The sequence below is a fragment of the Somniosus microcephalus genome, chromosome 6, assembly GCF_052327205.1.
Source record: "Somniosus microcephalus isolate GS21.2 chromosome 6, FLI_Smic_1.0, whole genome shotgun sequence".
Lineage (NCBI taxonomy): Eukaryota > Metazoa > Chordata > Chondrichthyes > Squaliformes > Somniosidae > Somniosus > Somniosus microcephalus.
Genome location: NC_140992.1, coordinates 116,963,470 through 116,985,454, shown reverse-complemented (window position 1 = coordinate 116,985,454; position 21,985 = coordinate 116,963,470). Strand labels below are relative to the sequence as shown.

At 46.6% G+C, this 21,985-nt stretch overlaps 1 protein-coding gene across 3 annotated transcripts in view; it reads left to right on the top strand.

Moving 5' to 3' along the window:
* The first annotated feature begins 438 nt into the window (after positions 1-438).
* The window catches only part of ilkap (integrin-linked kinase-associated serine/threonine phosphatase), an 84,150-nt gene continuing 62,603 nt past the window's right edge, over positions 439-21,985 (top strand). The window contains exons 1-6 of one of the 3 annotated variants that reach the window (XM_085990734.1): positions 439-457; positions 4,619-4,683; positions 7,530-7,652; positions 12,722-12,839; positions 13,772-13,878; positions 15,644-15,737. In XM_085990734.1, the coding sequence (XP_085846860.1) occupies positions 7,643-7,652; positions 12,722-12,839; positions 13,772-13,878; positions 15,644-15,737 (329 nt within the window). In that variant the 5' untranslated portion in view covers positions 439-457; positions 4,619-4,683; positions 7,530-7,642. The other 2 variants (XM_085990732.1, XM_085990733.1) reach the window with 2 other exon arrangements.

Here is a 21,985-nt window from a genome sequence, read left to right as displayed (position 1 = left end):
GCTGGGACCCGGAGGAGCGCTGCAGGTTGTTACTGGGACAGGGCGGGTGATGGGACCCGGGGGAGCTGTGCGGGCTGTTACTGGGACAGGGCGTGTGCTGGGACCAGGAGGAGCTCTGCGGGCTGTTACTGGGACAGGGCGTGTGCTGGGACCAGGAGGAGCTCTGCGGGCTGTTACTGGGACAGGGCGTGTGCTGGGACCCGGGGGAGCTCTGCGGGCTGTTACTGGGACAGGGCGTGTGCTGGGACCCGGGGGAGCTCTGCGGGCTGTTACTGGGACAGGGCGGGTGCTGGGACCAGGAGGAGCTCTGCGGGCTGTTACTGAAACAGGGCGTGTGCTGGGACCCGGAGGAGCGCTGCAGGTTGTTCCTGGGACAGGGCGGGTGCTGGGACCAGGAGGAGCTCAGCGGGCTGTTACTGGGACAGGGCGTGTGCTGGGACCCGGAGGAGCGCTGCAGGTTGTTACTGGGACAGGGCGTGTGCTGGGACCCGGAGGAGTTCTGCGGGTTGTTATTGGGACAGGGCGGGTGCTGGGACCCAGGGGAGCTCTGCGGGCTGTTACTGGGACAGGGCGGGCGCTGGGACCCTGCGGTATCTTCGCGATGTCCGGCTGGCTTTTAGGCCTCGGTTGGCGCCTGGGACTGGGAGTTTGCTTGGCGGTCGAAGGCGCCACACGTTTAGGAAGCTAAGGAGCGAAGCGCGCGCCCGCGGGATGGATTTGTTTGAAGATCTGCCGGAGCCCGGTAAGGAGAGGCGGGGGTTGTTGAGGTTGAGGCCTGCACTCGCATCGGCTTCTTCAGTGGGATTTGAGGCAGATTTCAGGCCGTGGCCTGCTCCTGGAGAGAGTGAGGCTCCATCCTGTGGCTGGGATGTGATGGGGAAGCTCTCAGTGTCGGCTTCATAGAGCAGGGGCTCAGTCCAGCACCGGGAAAGGACGATACACTAAGTGAGAAAGACTTGCATTTATATAGCGCCTTTCACAACCTCAGGTCCTCCCAAAGCGTTTTACAGCCTATCAAGCACTTTTTGAAGTGTTGTCATTGTTGTAATGTAGGAAACTCAGCAGCCAATGTGCGCACAGCAAGCTCCCACAAACAGCAATGTGATAATGACCAGATGATCTGTTTTAGGGATAAAAATATTGGCCAGGATACTGAGGAGAACTCCCCTACTCTTCTTCAAAATAACACCGTGGGATCTTTTACGTCCAGCCGAGAGGGCAGAGGGGGCCTTGAATGAACATCTCATCCGAAAGACGGCACCTCTGACAGTGCAGCACTCCCTCAGTACTGCACTGGAGTGTCAGCCTAGATTTTTGTGCTCAAGTCTCTGGAGTGGGACTTGAACCACTCAAATATAGCCCCCCGGGGAAGGCTGAAAAAACACCAGGGTAATTATCGGGGCAGCCCTTGAGGGGGAATGTGCCACATCTGAGCTCGTAAAAACAGTACCAGGAGTCACAATATAGTTCTGGGGGTCGATGTTGGAACCACTGCTCTTTTTGATATTAATGACCTGGACTTGGATATACAGGGCATCATTTCAAAGTTTGCAGATGACACGAAAAGGTGTAGTAAATGTAGAGGATAATAACAGACTATTCAGGAGGACATAGACAGACTGTTGAAATGGGCGGACACATGGCAGATGAAATTTAACGCAGAGAAGTGTGAAGTGATACGTTTTGATAGGATGGAACGAGGAGAGGCAATATAAACTAAAGGGTACAATCCTACAGGAACAGAGAGACCGGGGGAATCTGTACACAAATCTTTGAAGTTGGCAGGACAAGTTGAGAAGGCTGTTTAAAAAGGCATACGGGATCCTTGGCTTTATTAATAGAGGCATAGAGTACAAAAGCAATGAGGTTTTGCTAAACCTTTATAAAACACTGGTTAGGCCTTGGCTAGGTTTAATTCTGGGCTCCACATTTTCAGAAGGATGTCAAGATCTTGGAGAGGATGCAGAGGAGATCTACTTGAATGATACCAGGGATGCGGGACTTCAGTTAAGTGGAGAGTAGAGAAACTGGGATTGTTCTCAGAGCAGAGAAGGTTATGGGGAGATTTAATAGAGGTGTTAAAATCATGAATGGTTTTGATAGAGTAAATAAGGAGAACCTGTTTCCAGTGGCAGAAGGGTCGGTAACCAGAGGACACAGATTTAGGGTAATTGGCAAAAGAACCAGAGGTGACATGAGGAGAAACATTTTTTAAACAGTGAGTTTTTATGATCTGGAATGCACTGCCTGAAAGGGTGGTGGAAGCAGATTCAATAGTAACTTTCAAAAGGGAATTGGATAAATAGAAGTGGAATAATTTGCAAGGCTACTGGTAAAGAGCAAGGGAATGGGACTAACTGGATAGCTCTTTCAAAGAGCCGGCACAGTCATGATGGGCCAAATGGGCTCCCTCTGTGCTGTATCATTCTATGGTTCGAATTGTAAACTGCTTTATTCCATCATAAATAAAAATTTACAGAGTAATTGATATGATCAGTGTCACTTATTTCAAATGGTAAACTTGTATTTATGTATTGATACAAAATAAAGAATACACAACGCTATTCCACTTTGGTGGGTCATCATACTCAGCTTAAACAATGTAATCCCTCTGCATCTTGCCCTGCAACCTAGGGCAGAGCCTCTCTCTCCCTGCAGTCTCCTCTTCAACCTTTCCCCAACATTTCATTACCTGACTGCCTCTGCTGCCTTGTTTCCAAAAGCCAGACTGACACCATGTCAGTGTCTCCCTTTTTTTTAAAAGCCTGCTTGCAGTGTCAGCTTTGCCTAAACTGGCTACCTCCCCCATCCCATACCAGAGTGGAGTCCACCAGCTTTATCTTGGCAATGATCCCTGCAGAGTTCAAACGAAGAGTTGTGCATTAGTAATGAGTGTGAACGATCTCTAGACTGAAACCTAATGCGCACCTGCCAGTTCTTCTGTCCTGTAAAGTACATTTCAAAATAGCTCGCATTTCGATCCTTCTCATAAAAAGGTCAAAGAATCCAAAAATGTGATGGGATTGTAATACAGCTTGGGGATGTCACAAAGAAGCCCTGGGGTTCACAGTACAGTACTGGGGTCACCAATAAGCACTGTGGGGGGTTTCCCAGTACAGTACTGGGGTCACAATACTGCAATGGGGGCAACAATATGCACTGTGGGGGGTCACAGTACAGTGCTGGAGTTACAACACAACAGCGGGGGTCGCCCTGAGGGCTATAGTTTCAAGCCCTCTTTCCCCTTCCTGCCTCAGTCTGTGGAACACACCAGCCTTGAGCACCTTTCATGGCAGAGCAGCTGAGATGAGGATGTTACTATGTGGGGCAACACTGGCATGGAGGCAGCCCTAATGCTCTGAGTTAATGCATTTCACGCTCCAGTGTGCAACCGCAGACTGATGGAGATTTGGGCCCTATTTCCCTTTGCTGGTAACATTGCAGCTTTCTACCTAGTACGTGTAAGGTTTGGATTAAAAATGAAAGCTGTAAATCTGAAATAACAGAAAATGCCTGAAATGTGCAGGAGTTCAGTTGGCACTGGAAGAGGAGACGGGTTAATATTTTAGGTGGGACCTTCCAGCACAATATTGGAACAGTTTAATTTCTCCTCCACCTCTGAAAATTTATTACTGGTTGTGTTTAATGGCAGCCAATCAAAATGGCGGGTGTTCCTAATTTTGCTTCAGTTGGTTTCATTCAGTACAAGCCAATGACAATGCTGATGTAATTATGCTAATTTCAGTTAATCTGGCACCTAGCGATTGAAATTGTAAATATAACATTCATCCAGCTACAGAGTGCCGCAAAGCTTAGTCAAAATGGCCCATGCGAGATTTTACAAAGCCTTCTTTTATAAACCAGGCCATAGAAATTGTAATAAAAATGTAATGTGGCTCAGCCTAACTTTTGCTTGTAGATCTGATCCAGCTCCAGCTGGCAGCTCACAAACTTGAAGCTGTGAATTTACAGTGGACAGGTCAACCACTTATTATGGAGAGAATGTTGTGCATTGTCTAACACCTGATGGTGTGCGTTCTTTCCACACTGAAAGTAACTGACTTGCTTTTTTAAGTTTATTTCAATGTGTGAACTGCCAGTGGGAGTTGGGGTTTATACTGCTGGTTGTGTTGGCTTGGGGCTCCCGGTGGGAGTCTGTGTGGCTCCCGGTGGGAATCGGTGTTGGCTTGGGGCTCCCGGTGGGAATCGGTGTTGGCTTGGGGCTCCCGGTGGGAATCGGTGTGGCTCCCAGTGGGAATCGATGTTGGCTTGGGGCTCCCAGTGGGAAATAGATCGATGTGTTGTGTGCTGATTCTCTGACATGCTCCATCATACAGCTTCATGCCCCAGTTTTTCTCTCTCTCAGGCTTATCCTCTCGTCAGGGAAAGGCCCTTTGTGGCAGGCCAGGTCATTGCCCCAGGGGAGCAAGCGCGTTTTCTGAGCGCAAGCTGCTTCTGATCAACTCTGGCAAAACTCCCAGCAGCAGCCAGAGAGCTCAGAGCAGGTCATTCCCCACTTCCCAAGACAGGGAACCGCGAGTGACGTAGGAGAAACACAAAAAAGGGCCGAGAAAACTCTGACGACTATGAATGTGTTTGTTTTCTTTTGTTCAATTAGGAGGAGACACTCAGAAATCAGAACCTTCACTCTTTGATAACCTACCAGACACAAGCAACCCAGACGTAGGTAAACATACAGCCAGAGAATAAAACTCCTGTCCTTTTTGCTGATCTGCTTCTGCTTTATGTCAATGATGGTGGGAATCTGCCCTTAATCTTTGTTTCTCTATTCTCTATTGTTGGGCTTTGTAACTTTTTTTATATTCCTTCATGGGATGTGGGGGTAGCTGGCAAGGCCAGCATTTATTGCCTATCCCTAATTGCCCTTGAGAAGGTGGTGGTGAGCCGCCTTCTTGAACCTCTGCAGTCCGCATGGTGAAGGTACTCCCATCTTAATGGCACCAATTTGAAGTTACTTAGTCATCTCCCCTCCCTTTGGGAATTTATTTTTTTAAAAGGCAACATTTTCTGGTTTTGCCGACGTTGGAAGCGCAATTGATCCCAGTACCCGAAACTGGGGTTTTAAATTTTAAGTCCCTCTCTGAGGCCCTTGGCAATGCTGGATACCAGTGACGCACAGGCTTTTAAAAAAAAATCATTCTTAGGACATTGGGGTCGCTGGCAAGGTCAGCATTTGTGTCCATCCCTAGTTGCCCTTGAGAAGGTGGTGGTGGGCCTTCTCCTAGAACCACTGCATTGCAGTAGTTTGATATGACACAGCAGCTTGATAAGCCACATCAGAGGGCAGTTAAGAGTCCCCTGCGTTGGTGTGGGACTGGAGTCACGTCACATACAGGCAGGACCGGGCAAGGGCAGCGTGTTTCCTTCCCTAATGGGCATTAGTGAACCAGTTGGGTTTTTATGACAATCCGAAAGCTTCATTGTCACTTTTACCGTTTTTCTTTAACTGAATTCAAATGATCAAACTCGCATTCTCTGGATTATTAGTCCAGGCTTCAGGATTACTGCAATATATCCACTGTGCCATTGTACCCACTAAAGAGCAAATGTCAGGAAACGGCTTGTATGATGTGTTTCCCTCATTTGTGTGGCATCATAAGGCGCCTGCTCATTTGTAGGCGGTAATAGGGATGAGGGTCTCGGCGTAACAGGATCCCACCCCACATTCAGTCCCTGTCTGTCCAGATTACCTTGTTTTCCCATCTGCAGGCCCCCAGAAGTCCAGGCCTCATGTTTGCAGTGTTTGAGAATTGATCATATAGCATCGGGAGAGGAGGATATTCAGCAATCGTGTGAAGCACAAATTGTAGTTTCACAATTTGCTCCCAGTATGCAACAAGGCTGATAACTGATGTGATTTCACTCCTTATTCCCAGGAGGAGCTTGGTGTGTGATTCCAGCATTATTCATTCTTTATTCCCTGTACACAATGAAAGATTTTTGTCTCCTTTCTCCAACTTGCCCCATGGGAGAGATTTTTCAGCTATATAACACTGGAATGATGTACTGTTGCTTACAGGTCTGTTACGGGGCTGATAGTGATGGGAGCAATTTGAGGTGATGAATTGGCTGTATCGCAACATTAAAATATGTTGGCATGGATGTGTTTTCCCCTATGGTACACTAGATAAGTCCAGCAACAACATTGGCTGCTATTTACACTTCAGAAAGAGAAAGAAAGTACAGTCCCCACCACTTATAGCGGGCAGGTTGGGGTTAATGTGATTTATCCGCTAAAAGTGGTAAAACCAGTCTTCACTGCTGTGATCCCAGTGGGCTCTACTGGTCAGTGAAAAATGGATTATAGTGGAATGCAGTTTCCACTCAGTTCCTGTACTGACCTAGAGAAGCACCAACAGAAAATGCGAGATTGCCAGCAAGGCGAGAATTGTGAGAGAGACACACGGCAGTACTGATGCTTCCTGGAGTCCTCGCTGGGAATAAAAACTGAACATCGCCCATCACTAAATACTATACAGGGGGTTAATGTGGTACCAAGATTGGCCAAAAGAGCCGGCGGCTTGATATGTTATAAGCAGCTCTTTTGTAATTGACTTGCAGTAATGCCAAATGGTTAGCACTATTTGCCCGATATAGGTGGCCGCCTGTGAGGAGCGTGGACGTTGTAAATGGTGGGGACTGTACTTGCTTTATATGACATCTCTCTGAAGCGTCCCAAAGGATTTTTCATACAATGAAATGCTTTGAAATGCAGTCATTATATCTAGGTAGGCGATGGGGGCACCTATTTTGTGCACGGTAATGTCCCACAAACAGCAATGTGATGGCTAGCCAGTTGGTCTGTTTGGTGATATTGGTTGAGGGAGAAATGTTGGAGAGGCCACCAGGGGAACTCCTTGTTCTCCCTAGAAAAGTCCAGTCGGATCTATAACATCCACCTGAAACAAGTATCCAAAGGATGGCACTTCTGACAAATCAGTCGTCCCTCACTAATGTATTAGAATGTCAGCCTAGATTGTGTGTTCACGTCCTGGGGTGAGGTTCAAACCCACAACCTTCTGAATCAGGCAAGAGCGTGCACTCCAGGAGAGGGATGTATGCCCGTCTCTATTACTGACTGAATAAAGATTTACTGCAAGGCTAACTCCGCAACACTGGAGGAACCTCTTGCAACTGCACAGTTATTACAAGGTTGTGTTTGCAACCTTGTTATTCTGGCCGACTACCTTCACCAAAGGTACGTTTCTGGCCCACAGCCTGACTCAAAATGATGGATTGGATTCCAGGTGCCAGTGGTAGTGCTCTGCCTCTGCAGGCAGGCAGCAAAATCCTGTCCTGAATAGAGTTTTTGGTACTTCACTGGCATCTCTGCCACATCATGAATGCTGTAATGGTGTTTTGATAAGCACGCTTGCCAGCGCTGGTAAGATAAAACCGAGAGTAGCTTATGTGAAAGGTGCAGTATTAATAAAAGCTGTTAATGTTGTAATAGCTTTATTGTTTTGCACTTGCATTTCAATTGATGTCTTGTTCCTTGCACCTGCCAGTACCTCGCGTACCTGACCTGTTCGGGGAGCTTCCAGAAGCACAGAATGACCCGAAGGGAGAGAAACGCAAATTGTCGGATCAGAATGGGTCTAAGGGCCATGAGGAGAAGAAGATGTGTAAAGGTACTGTAACCAAATGGGCAAAGTGAGAGAAGGACTAACAGCAGGTACAGAACACACTGGTTAATGGAGACCTTGTCAGTGAGAGTGCTTGTCTAAAGGGGGCAATTACTTCGGGAAAGTTTCGTAACAAATATATTTTTGAAAAGTTCTTCCCGCTCCTTTTCTTCCAGATATTTTTCACCTCTCTTTCCTGGCTCCCATTCACGTCTGATTTCACACAGTTTGTAACCCTGATAAATGTACAAATAGCTGATGAGAGCAGGAGAGCAATTGGGGAAATAACGCTCACAGTGTAGTTGGGTTGAACTTGAAAGCAGAAAAGGACAGCAAAGGGTTAAAGTTATGAGTGCTGGACTGGAGAAAGACAATGTTCAGCGTGATGAGAGGGATCTGGGCCAAATTAACTGGGCAGAAAAGCGGTCGACAGATCAGTGGTGGGAAATCTTCAAATGGAATGGATAGAGTGCAAAATAAATATATTCTCAGAAGTTGAAATGGGGGTGCATCAAAGGAAAAGTCCCACGGACAAATAGATTAAAACTAACTTGAAAAGAGGCATAAATTAAAAGTAGCGCTAATGATGCGAAAGAAAATCACGAGGAATATAGAAAGTATAGCGGGGAGGTTAGAAGGACACAAAAGGGAATATGAAAAAATGTCAGCAGATAATATAAAAGGAAATAGTAAAGGCTTTTATAAGCATGTAAAAGAGTACTCAAAGAGGGCAAGACCGTTCAGGGATGAAAAGGGAAATCTAGTTGTGGGGGAATGAAGGAATGGCGGAGGCATACAATAAATATGTTTTATTAGTATTTACAAGTGACTGTGGCAATGAGAATCTAGGTGTACTAGAGGAGGATGTGGAGAAATTGCTGGAGATAACCTTAGAAAAGGATTTTCTTCACGTGTTATCTTAGCCGAACAGCCTGCCAATAGTTATCGTCTATGAAGGGCACCAACGCCAAGCTCGATCCTGCCCCCCTCCTCGTCCATATTCGCACTTTTCCGCAAGAGATAATTTGATTGGAAGCTCTGGCTAATATCCCCTCCCCCTTATCTGGCCCAGAGTGCTGAAGCCAACTGCTACCTTGACTGAGATCAGGTAACTCCGCACAGACCAGAACTCACACCTGGGATCTTCCTGATCTATACAGGACAAAAGGTTAATTTACCTAAGATTCACCCACACGAGAGACTAGATTTCATATTGTAGGGGTCCACTGGACTGAAAGAGGCCTGTGATAGTTTCATACTGCCTTTTGATTAACACCTTGAGCACAATGCAGTGCACAGTCCAGCAACGGAGAGATAATTTTAGAAAACATTTATTCAGTAATATTAGTGCTGTGGACCATGGACCCTAATAGAAAGGTGTTTAGTGTACTATGGCGGCCCTACGACACAGCTTATTGGGTACTTGGCTTTCGACCCAGACTATCATCTGTGTCCCCTTCATGATGAGTGTGGATTAATTTGTCACGGAAATGACAAATGGTACTTTTGCACATCTAGGTGACACTGCTCTCCAACACCCAATCTTGAGCTCATTGTGCCACTTTGACAACCTCTCAGTACTCAATGCATAGCAGCTGTCCTGGTGAGGCAGTGGTACTGTGTTCTATCTTGGCTCAGTTGGTAGTGTTCTTGCCTCTGACTCAGAAGGCAGTGAGTTCAAGCCCCAATCCAGGACTGGAGCAAAGAATCTAGGCTTGCACTCCAATGCAGTGTTGAGGAAATGCTGCATTGTTGGGAGGTGCTGTTTCTCAGATGCGATGTCTGCCTGTTGAGGTGAATGTAAATTATCCCAAGGCATTATTCAAAGAAGAGTTCTCCTGGTCAACAATACTCCCCTCAGCCAACACCACCGAAACAGACCAAAATAGATTTTGTGGTCATTTGCCTCATTGCTGTTTGTGGGGACTTTGTTGTGCACAATTTTTGGATGCTGTTTTTTCATACATAAGGTAATATATTTTCCATGAAGCAGTTTGGAAAATCATAAGAACATGGAACCTCAGTGTTGCTGGGCTTCCCTGTCCTGATTGCTCTTCAGCCAATACTGCTAGAAAGTAGAACTTGGGTGAGGACATGATTAGCTTTGATTTTTCACCCATGATGAAATAGCCTGATCACACATACTGTCTCGGGTCACCTAATGAAGACTGACCAATTTGGATTGCTGCCTATGGAACAGTACCCCAGCAAGATTCAATCAGTACCCCAGCAAGATTCAATCAGTACCCCAGCAAGATTCAATCAGTACCCCAGCAAGATTCAATCAGTACCCCAGCAAGATTCAGTCAGTACCCCAGCAAGATTCAGTCAGTACCCCAGCAAAATTCAATCAGTACCCCAGCAAGATTCAATCACTACCCCAGCAAGATTCAGTCAGTACCCCAGCAAGATTCAGTCAGTACCCCAGCAAGATTCAATCAGTACCCCAGCAAGATTCAGTCAGTACCCCAGCAAGATTCAGTCAGTACCCCAGCAAGATTCAATCAGTACCCCAGCAAGATTCAGTCAGTACCCCAGCAAGTTCCGGTCAGTACCCCAGCAAGATTCAGTCAGTACCCCAGCAAGATTCAGTCAGTACCCCAGCAAGATTCAGTCAGTACCCCAGCAAGATTCAGTCAGTACCCCAGCAAGATTCAATCACTACCCCAGCAAGATTCAGTCAGTACCCCAGCAAGATTCAGTCAGTACCCCAGCAAGATTCAGTCAGTACCCCAGCAAGATTCAGTCAGTACCCCAGCAAGATTCAATCACTACCCCAGCAAGATTCAATCACTACCCCAGCAAGATTCAATACATTTAGGAGAGAAGAAGGGGAAAAAATTGACACAGGAGTTTTATAACAGCGAAGTGGGCTTCTCAATGGCTCAGTTGGTAAGGATGATTTCCATTATGTTACTGTGACCAGCAAGGATAAAAATGTGATCCCAAGTCTCTGCTGAGTAAGCTGGATGGTGGTGCCAAAGCTCTCTTGGCCGACCTCCCATCTCCCACCCTCCGTAAACTTCAGCTCATCCAAAACTCTGCTGCCTGTAACCTAACTTGTACTGAGTCCCGTTCAGCCATCACCCTTGTGCTTGATGACCTACATTGACTCCCGGTCCAGCAATGACTCAAATTTAAAATTGTCATCCTTGTTTTCAAATCCCTTCATGGCCGCACCTCTCCCTATCTCTGTAACCTCTTACAGCCCTCCAAGAACTCTGGTCTCTTGTGCATCTCCGATTGCCTTCACCCCACCATTGGAGGCAGTTCCTTTATCTATCTAGACCCTAAGCTCTGGAATTTCCTCTCTAAACCTCCCTGCCTCTCTCTCCTCCTATAATATGTTCCTTAATACCGACCTTTTTGACCAAGCTTTTGGTCACTTGTCCTAATATCGCCTTATCTGGCTCAGTGTCATATTCTGTGAAGCGCCTTGGGATGTTTTAGTACGTTAAATGCGCTATATAAATGCAAATTGTTGGTGAATGTTGCAGGCTGTTGAACTGTGAGCAGCATCAAAACAGATTCTGTCCACCCCGATGTCCAGTTTCTAGAAATATTCACTGACTAGTGATCAGGACTGGGAGCCCTGACTGATTTCCCCCTCCCTAGCCCAGGGATACTACAGCTAGCCTCGGTGTCCCTGGGCTGGGGGCACTGGCTATTGGGAGGCAACAGTTATTTTTGTTGTTTCAGTTGGAACTGACAAAATTGCTGAAGTCCATCCTTTTAAGAGGAGTATACTCGCAGGGAGCACAGTATGTATGCTGTAGAGTAGCGGGAGGCAGGTTCTTGTGTGCAGTCTGTATTCACTCTTTGTTGGGGACCCTTGATGCTTTAGTAATTAAATGTTGTACTGAGCCACACAGATTAGGAAAAACCCATGTCTGATTCTTAGTCTACCCTGAGTGAGTTGATCTCAGCCAGGATGGTAGCAGCTAAGGCTGAAATTTGACTTGCTGCCCCTGGGCTGGGAGGGAGGTAAAGTCGGCCAGCGTTGCTGCGTCTGATCACAGTCCAGTGACCCCTGTTGAAAAGTGTGAGAGTGAGAGGACAGGACTGGGCTCTGCTCTGGTGCTGTCCTCTCAACTGTTGAATGATATGCTGACACTATTGAAGCTCACAGATGATGAATAGCCAGAGTTGGATGAGGTACCTCGTAGCTGCCTAGGCAACTGTCTGAGGCTGAGCCAGACCGTTCGCAACCTTGGAGTCGTGTTTGACCCCGAGATGAGCTTCCGACCACATATCCGCTCCATCACCAAGACAGCCTACTTCTACCTCTAACATCGCCCAACTCCACCTCACCTCAGCTCATCTGCTGCTGAAACCCTCATCCATGCCTTTGTTGCCTCTAGACTTGACTATTCCAATGCCCTCCTGGCCGACCTCCCATCTTCCACCCTCCATAAACTTGAGCTCATCCAAACCTCTGCCGCCGGTATCCTAACTCGCACCAAGTCCCGTTCACCCATCACCCTGTGCTCGCTGACCTACATTGGCTTCTGATCTGGCAACGCCTCAATTTTAAAATTCTCATCCTTGTTTTCGATCCCCTCCCTATCTCTGTAACTTCCTCCAGCCCTACAAGCCTTTGTGATCACTGCGCTCCTCCAGTTCTTGCCTCTTGTGCATCCCTGATTTTTAATCACTCCACCACTGGCAGCCGTGCCTTCAGCTGCCTAGGCCCTAAGCTCTGGAATTCCCTCCCTAAACCTCTCCGCCTCTCTACCTCTCTTTCCTCCTTTAAGACACTCCTTAAAATCTACCTCTTTGTCCAAGCTTTTGGTCGTCTGCCCTAATATCTCCTTATGTGGCTCGGTGTCAAATTTTGTTTGATAACAGTGGAGTACCTTGGGACGTTTTACTACATTAAAGGCGCTATATAAATGCAAGCTGTTGTTGCCAGACCTGTATCCCAGCATGAGCCCATGGTTTCAGGAGAGATGGGGGGGCAACTAGAGGGGAAGCAGAACTCCATGTTCAACACGGGGGATATTTTGAAAAGTTGTGATAAACAGACTTCCAGCATATCCAGTTTTTTGCTGACTTTTTTTGGTGTTTTCCTTCAGGACTTGTGACCTTAAAGGGTTATGTTGCAGAGAGAAAGGGCGAGCGAGAAGAAATGCAGGATGCGCATGTTATAATCGATGATTTCATGGCAGGCATCACACAGTTACCATCGGAAGTGTAAGTATCGGAGTGATGGAACACCACAGAGCAGCCTTTATGTTTAGAGGGTGAGCGCTAACTTACAGCGCAGTTTAGGTGTAGACTAGAGGAAGCTTTACCATGCAACAGACCCGCTTTAGCGTACAACATACCTGCCCTCCCTGGCCTGGGGAGTTCTCGTGTGGAGAAGCAGAGACAGGAGAGCCATTCCCAGCCTCCACTGCCCCCCCACCTTTTTTTGAGTTTGTAAGGGCAGCTTGCGATAACGTCTCCTGTTTCCCCTGCCCCCCCTTTGGGGAAGCTCCTGGCCTCAGCTCTACAAATCCCCTCGTACCACATACTGACATGAGCACACTTCAAGCCTATGTGCAATCCTATGTACTGGTACTGTGCAGTGTAGTTTGTGGAGATCTAACACGGCCCTGCTGCTGCTATGTAGGCTTCTTGCCATAGAACATTACTCCTAATAAGTGGGGTGGGGGGGTGGTATAGTATTGCAGTGGTTGTGTTACTGGACTAGTAATCCAGAAGCCTTGACTAACCACCCAGAGAACGTGAGTTCAAATCCCACCATGGCAATTTGTGAATTTGAATTCAGTTTAAAAAATATTTTTTGAAGAAGCTGGTACCAGTAAAAGTGTCCACACGTGTATCGGATTGTCGTAAAAACCTCGCTGGTTCGCTACTGCCCTTTAGGGTAGGAATCCTGCTGTCCTTACTCCGTCTGACCTATATGTAACTCCAGTCCCACACCATCCGGGTTGACTCTTAACTGCATTCTGAAGCGGCCTACCAAGTCTCTCGGTTCAGGGCAACTAGGATGGGCAATAAATTCTGGCCTTGCCCACATCCTGAGAATGAAGTTGAGCTGAACGGGTTGCTGGATAATGCAGCTGCCATTTCTATCACTTCCTGTTCTTTCTTTCCTTTCTTCTCTGCCTCTGGTTTAGCTCTCGATTGTCGTACTTTGCTGTTTTCGATGGCCACGGTGGAGTACGAGCATCCAAGTACGCAGCACAGAACCTTCACCTCAATCTCACCAGGAACTTCCCCAAAGGTAACAACACTGCTGCAGGAAGTGGGAACTCCAGCACTTAATCTGAAATCCACAGAATTCCCAAGCTCTGTAGCTGTATCCAATCACGTGTAGAACTGGCTATATGGGACTGAGGTTTAATCCCAGAGGTGACTCCTTGATCAGATAAGAGTGGAGTTTAGTCCTGAAGATGCTCCCTGATGGGACAGGAGTGGGGTTTAGTCCTGAAGAAGCTCCCTGATCAGACGGGAGTGATGTGTTTTTAGCAGGGGTCAGTGGTAACTGGGTAGTGTGTTTTCCCTACTTTTTATACATATAAAAGTATCCCACAAAAGAATAGCTAAGCATTGGATTGTGACCTATTATTGTCTTCATTTTGAGGAACTAGCTGGAAGGATCTCTACAGCATATGTGTTATATCACTGTTCGATGTTCACTTAATTGTAACTAAAATGAGATCTGAAGTTAAGATGCTCTGTTGCCCAATTAAAGATGGGACAAAGATCCTTTGAGGCATAGATAATTCCAGTAGTTAAAAATAATTAATTCATTATTCTAGCTTGTGTTACCAAAATGTTTCATAGATATCACTCCAGGACTTAACATTGGTGTCAGTCAATATGAGAGTCTCCAGGGTATGAGTCCAATATGAGAGACTCCAGGGTATGAGTCCAATATGAGAGTCTCCAGGGTATGAGTCCAATATGAGAGACTCCAGGGTATGAGTCCAATATGAGAGTCTCCAGGGTATGAGTCCAATATGAGAGACTCCAGGGTATGAGTCCAATATGAGAGACTCCAGGGTATGAGTCCAATATGAGAGACTCCAGGGTATGAGTCCAATATGAGAGACTCCAGGGTATGAGTCCAGTATGAGAGTCTCCAGGGTATGAGTCCAATATGAGAGACTCCAGGGTATGAGTCCAATATGAGAGTCTCCAGGGTATGAGTCCAATATGAGAGACTCCAGGGTATGAGTCCAATATGAGAGTCTCCAGGGTATGAGTCCAATATGAGAGACTCCAGGGTATGAGTCCAATATGAGAGACTCCAGGGTATGAGTCCAATATGAGAGACTCCAGGGTATGAGTCCAATATGAGAGACTCCAGGGTATGAGTCCAATATGAGAGTCTCCAGGGTATGAGTCCAATATGAGAGACTCCAGGGTATGAGTCCAATATGAGAGACTCCAGGGTATGAGTCCAATATGAGAGACTCCAGGGTATGTCCAATATGAGAGTCTCCAGGGTATGAGTCCAATATGAGAGACTCCAGGGTATGAGTCCAATATGAGAGACTCCAGGGTATGAGTCCAATATGAGAGTCTCCAGGGTATGAGTCCAATATGAGAGACTCCAGGGTATGAGTCCAATATGAGAGACTCCAGGGTATGAGTCCAATATGAGAGACTCCAGGGTATGAGTCCAATATGAGAGACTCCAGGGTATGAGTCCAATATGAGAGACTCCAGGGTATGAGTCCAATATGAGAGACTCCAGGGTATGAGTCCAATATGAGAGACTCCAGGGTATGAGTCCAATATGAGAGACTCCAGGGTATGAGTCCAATATGACCACCTACTTGTTTCCACAATTAAGTTCCCGTGAACAGATTTTAACTTGAAGAGGTTCATGAGCCCTGGACTTGCAGGGTGTACTTAACCGTGTTTTCATTACTCCCGTTGATATTTTGAAAGTCCAGAGCTGACTGAATTTGGATCCCCCACATTCAGGTGAGATGTTTTTGTGCAGCCTGATCAGTTTTTTTTTATTACTCTCTATACAGGAGAAGTGAGTAGTATGGAGAAGACCATTAAGAAGTGCCTTCTATTGACCTTCAAGCAGACGGACGAGGGCTTTCTCAAGCAGGCATCAAGCCAGTGAGTAGTAGTAATGGGAAATTGGGCTGATTATTCTTTTCCCCCTCCCAAGCACAGTTGAGGCCAACTGTAGCATCTCCTTTTCTCAGCACAGTCCAGGGTTTTTTGCAGGGACATTCCTGATCTGTGTGGTTCGTTACCATACTTGACATTACATTTACCCACTGAACCCTTGGAGAATAAACCACCATCTTCAATTTTTCAGTGGAGGTCACCAACTTCCTGCAGTTTGATAGAGGAGTTTCAATTGTGCTCCAAATTCTGAGAGAGCCTGTCTCCATGCCATTCCCTTGCTCTCTCTCTTTCACCCAGGGAAGGCAAAAGAATACCCCAAAGGTGAGAATTACTGACACAGGGCACACATAACGTTGTGATTCTCGGGTGCAAGAACATATCACAATCTCTAATGTAATACTTGGAACAAATACATTTTTTTATTCATCCTCCTATGAGACCAACTGCCTGCTCCCTCAAACCCCTCCTGATAAGTCAACTACCTTTCCTTGGCTCAGTGCTTATTGACCACGTCAGCTGCTCCCTCTCCTCAGAATTTGTTCCCTGCTATCAGAGCTATTGCCATCACCCACCTCCTCAAATACACATCCTTGGCACTGCCCTCAAATGGTTCCATTCTTTCCCAGTGTAGCCAACACATCTTCAATGGCCCATGTCCACCTCTGCCATGCCCAAGGTTCCATCCTTGGGCACTCCTATTCCTCATGTACATGCTGTTTCTTATCCGTGATGGCATTTAGCTTTACCTCTGCCACCACCCCTGACTCTAGGACCACTGCTGTGCTGATAAACTGCCTGTCTAACATGAATGCTTGAAGAAAGTTTTGGCTCAGAGTGGCAATATTGAAGCCAGTCTGTTTGTCTCTCACCAGAAACTCTGCACTGTTATCTTGATTCCATCCTGACCTCCAGCTGCTGATTCAGGCTGAACCTTGAATACAACATCAATGCTGTGTACTCTAACTCCAAGTTGAGCTTCTAATTGTGTGTCCAATTTATCACCAAGACTACCAACAGTGGCAGAACCTTCAGCCATCAGGGCCTTGGACTCTGGAACCCTTCTCCATAAACCCCTCTGCCTCACTTCATCTCTCCCCAGCACCAATGTCTTCTCAAAACCTAGCTCTTTGCTCTTGTCTTCAGTCACCCTCTCCAGCTTTTTTTCCAATTGCTGCCTGGTGTCTGATTCTGCCTCTCTCTCTCATGAAGTGCTGTGGCATATTTTGATGTGTAGGATGTTGGGTGCTGTATATGCTTAAGCTGCTATGTTGTTATGTTAGGCCCTCTATATGGGTACGGTGTTGTTTTGCAGAGTTAGGTGCTGTATATTGTTAGAAGGTCCTACTGTCTCGGGGCTTCCTTTTCCTTACAAACAGTAGTCCTTGAACAATCCAAGTTCCAAACACCTTTTAATGCACATAACACAAAGCAAGACGACACAGTACGACTTTCATTTCTTCAACTCCCAGCCTCTTTCAGGGCTTACTTCCCTTGAACCTCCCCTCTTATGTTCAGTAGGCTGGGGAGAGTCTCCTTCCATTCCAGGTGCAATTATTTTTAATGGGAAAGTTCTTAAAGGGGCCATACTCTGGGATCAGGGCCCTCATCAGTCTGCGGCTGACAAAGCGGCCCTCAGTCATCCTGCTACAATATGGATGAGTTGTTTTCCTGAGTTAGGTGCTGTATGTGTATAAGATGTTTTGCTGAGTTAGGGTGTATTTTTTCTGAGTTAGGTGCTGTATATGTATAAGATGTTGTTTTGCTATGTTGGGGGCGGTGTATGTGTAAACTCTTTGCGTAAGCTGTTGTTTTACAGTTTTAGGTGCAGTATACAAGTAAGCTGTTGTTCTCGCCCTACTGAAGTGTGGCTGGGATCGGAAACGGGCAGGAATTGCAGGACCTGATATTATCCAAAACAAGGAAAGTATCATACACTCTCAACAGCCACAGTTGACGGGTAGGGTGCAGAATGAGTTCTTGATTCAGAGTACAACTCCCTCTACACTGTCCCATCAAGCACTTCCAGGTCAAGTAAAACACAAGTTACATACAGGATATAGCTACCTTTACACCACTCCTTCAAGAGCTCCCAGCTCATGTACACCTTCGTGTAGATACTGAGTAAAGCTCCCGCTACACTGTCCCAACTATATACTTTAACCTCAATCTGAGAATTGTTGGTCCATGTTACATGGTGAGCTATTTCATCTGCCACACCTGCTCTCCTTGTCACCTCTGTGAATGTTGCTGTCAATTTAGTGCTGAAATGTAAGCCATACTGACCGGGAGATCACAGGTTCAGTTGCTTGCCTATAATAGGTTGGCTGATCTCAGCTGGGCACCAGTTGGTACTCAGTGCCCTTTGGTTTAGGGAAGAGAAAAGATCAGTCAAGGTTCCCCACTCCTGATTGGCATCCTGTGATCCCCGCAGGGAAGTGTGTTTTTTAGACTTCGGGCAAGGGCAGTCTCCCATGGCTGTATAATCTGCGAACACTAAGGGGTCGGTTTTAACTTCCAGGCAGGAACGCGGCAATGTGAGTGGCAGTGCCTGTCCGAGGGCTGCAGTAGGCAGGCTCGGCCGATTTTTAACGGCCAGGCTTCATTAGCCTACTGCTTGCCAACATCCTGACCAGAAGGGACAGGAAGAGACTGCCTGGCAGGTAAAATCAGGCGTCAGGAAGCCGTTGCAGGGGACCCAGGGGAACGGCTCCCAGCACAAGGTAAGTGCTCCAGGAGGGGAATCCCAGGAGGGGTGGGCGCTGAAGCCCAGGGCAGGGGAGGGTGCGGAAGCCCAGCTTTCCTTGTGCGGCCTGAAAGAGTACTCATGTGCCTTCTGGCCCACAAGGAAACCTATTTGTTTTTTTCAAATAATTTTTAAAAATGACCTTCCTGGGCCTTTTCTAGCCCTGGCTGCTGTTGCCAGCAGGATTTGCCTTGTGGGGAGCCATCACTGCTGTCCTGCTCAGATATCCGATTGAAATGGCAGACCGGACCCAGTGACCTCATGAGGACCCCACTGGCTTAGGGTGTGGGTAAGTGTCATATTAACTGCACCCCCCCCCATCACAGTTTCCTTCAGGCAGGGTTAGTTAAAATACCTTGCTCCCAAACTTTCTCAGTTATCACGTAAACAGCGTATCGAGTTAAATTCTGGAGAGTAGCCGTGGAGCAGTAGCCAGCAAGAGTCAGCATCTTTGTGTGAGAGAGAGGGGAGACATCTGGGAAAGAGTTTGCTTACAGGGCTTGCAAGGAGAGGGGCAGTAGTACAGACCATTTTACCATGATTGCAATGACTTCAGTTTATTCAAGAGGTTGCTTTGGAGTTCTGCCTATTTCTCCTGTTCTTCTCGCTGGCATCCAGCAGTTAAAACCTGCTGTGGGTTGTTTATGCAGACACTGTGTGGTGGAAGTATCAGGCATGGTGCCATGGGTCGGCTGGACGAGAAGCTGGAAGAAGTTGCAGGCTTGTGTTGTTAAAATCCACTGACATGCTGATGATTGATTTAAAAGAACCCAAAGTGTTCACTGTACTTTATGGGTGCAGGTTGGGATGATTTGAGAAGTTTTTTGTGTGTTTGACAGTCGGTTGGACTGCTCTGTCTGCCCAGCCGCTGTTTCCAGGGTAAGATTCGTTTTGTCCTGCCTCTCTCGGATCTCCAAATGACATGCCTCAGCCCACAAATGAAAAGCCACCAGCTGCAACGTTTTTGACGCCTACTGAAAGGTGTGTGAAAGAGACTCAGGGCTACTTGTCCTCCTGGGAACCTCTCGTCCCTCCTCAGCCATAACTTGCAGGTAGGAAAGTGCCTTGGCTTTATTTGGATTTTCCCTGAATCCTCCTGGCACTGCCCATAGACCTTTTGTAAAGTCTGTGGGTTGTGCAGTTAATAAATACACAGACTTCAGAAGTAACAAACAAACAGGTCTTTACTATTCGAAGGTCCGGGCGAATCTGCCCCAGCAATCCTGCCACAACACTTATATACTGGTGTGGTCACTATCGGTATTACAATATACAGAAGCCAAACAAATAGTGCCACACCTAAAGTAGTTCTCTTAAAGGTGAACGGTTACATTCAATAGTTCCCTTAAAGGTAGACGAGTACATACACTACAATCCTCCCTTTTTAGCTTATTACTTACAGAGTCCCCGTTAAACATACATATCTTCAACTTCCTATAAAACAAATTACAGATATAATCTCGGTGGAGTCAATGTCATATAAAACAATTTACAGATTCAGTCTCTGCGGAAACAGTTCATAGATTCAGTCTCTGATCTTGACTCGTTCCGAACAACATTTCTTTGGTGTAGCCGGTTCACTTGGCTAGCGTGACTCCTCCATAGCCTTTTTCTTGACGTAACAGCTTGAACTTTCGTCCTGTTGAACCAGCAGTGCGGACTTTTACAACCAACTGGCTGTCTTGACATTTTCCAGTTTTTCAACTAATTTAGCTCCTTTCGTAATGTCCCGCCTGGGATGGTAGAAGTGCTAATATTTTAGACAGTTATTATCTTCTGCTTTTTCTTTTCTGCCTTTTTGAAACTCTCGGAGCTCCTTTCTCGGCTGCCAGCTGTAGCGCCACCAACTCTCTATGTTCCTTAGACCTTAAGTGCTTCATCCGGATTTCAGCACTTTGGGAGTTTTCATCACAAGCTGGGCAGACCACATCCTCGTAATATTCAGTGTCACTCAACAGGTCATGGTAATATTCGGGTTCGTCCTGAGTTAGGTCAGCGAGAGAGACTTCTTCTTCCTCCTCACCCGTCTGGACGTTAGCTGACGGTGGTTCCTTCCCTAAACATCTTTCTTGAAAAGCCTTCTTCATGCATTCATATTCATCCCGCTCTTCCTGGGTTATCTGCCATTCCTTCACGACGGACCTCATTTGTGAGTTCAATACCTTCCTTTCCATCGGGAATTGCGTTATCAGGCTATTTAAACCTTCTACTGAAGTAACGGTTTCCACATTCTTCTGTTCACCTTGACGTGATTCAACGTACTTTTGGCATCCTTGTAAAATTTGTGTTGCCACCTCAGCTATCTCCGTGACTTTTGAGAGCTCCGAACTCGTTCCCCCTGAAGATTGAAGCCCTTGCAGAGTCTTGTCCTTCAGCATATGAAGGAGTTGGCTGACCGTTAACTCTTCCCTGGGAACACGGTGGATCAGAGTCTTCTCCATTTCATCCACCTCTTTCTCCAATACTTCCACCTTACGTTCCTCTTGAACTTTGGCTTTCAGCGCTCGGAAAAGTTGCGCCCTTATGCTCTCTAGTTCATGTTCAGGGACCATTCTTACAGTCTCTGAGTTTCTTACAGTTTCCTTTCCTTCCACTGAAAGGATTCCCAGTTGAATCTGTTCTTCAAGTTGTTGAACCTCGGTCATTGCCGCCTCATATTTGTCTTGTGTGTCCTTCAATGTTTTTATGAGTTCTTGGACATCCTGTCTTTCATGCTCTGCCATGTTTTTCACCTCTAATTTCTCATCTATGGATGGAGCTCCTACCGATGAGTCTGTCTTGGCCTTGAGCTCATTAAGAATTTCCTGCAGCCTTTGGACTTCTTGCTCATGTTCAACCTTTAGTTGTTCATATGCTTCTACTGAAACTAGCTTTTCGGAGGCTGCCGAGTTAACCCCCTCCAGAATTGTAGCCTGGGCCTGTTCATACTGTTCTTTCAACTTCTCACACTCTGCTTGTAAGGAGTCGTAGAGAAGAACTGGAATAAAATCCTGGCTTCCTGAAGATTCCTCTTCCTTTGGTTCGTTCTGTAAATATTCTAGTTCCTGAACAGCATCAGGGGAATGTGATTGGTATTTGACCACGATGGCTCTATGGTCGCTCTCTGCTTGAGCTAGCTGTCTCTGTTGTCTTTCCAGGTTCTCCCATTCGGTGTCCCAGAACTTTTCCATATTTTTCATCTCTTGTACGAGACGGTCACTCAACTGTTCTAATTGTTGTCGTACTTTGACATAAGTTTGCGTCCGAGCTCGGTGTTCTTCCGTCGTGGATGAATCCTTTGCTTGAACAGGCTCAGAATTCTCTGTCAACCTGGAGTTCTGCTCTGCAGCTTTATTCTTCTTGGTACCATAAGTCCTTCGGCATGTCTTCGTTTTCTTCCCCATCGTCGACAAGTCCCTTTTAGCCTTGTCTTCCATATTCGACTTGGTCTTATCATCATCCATTTCAGAATCTGAGCTAATAGCTTGCACCGAGTCCTCCCTCATTATGG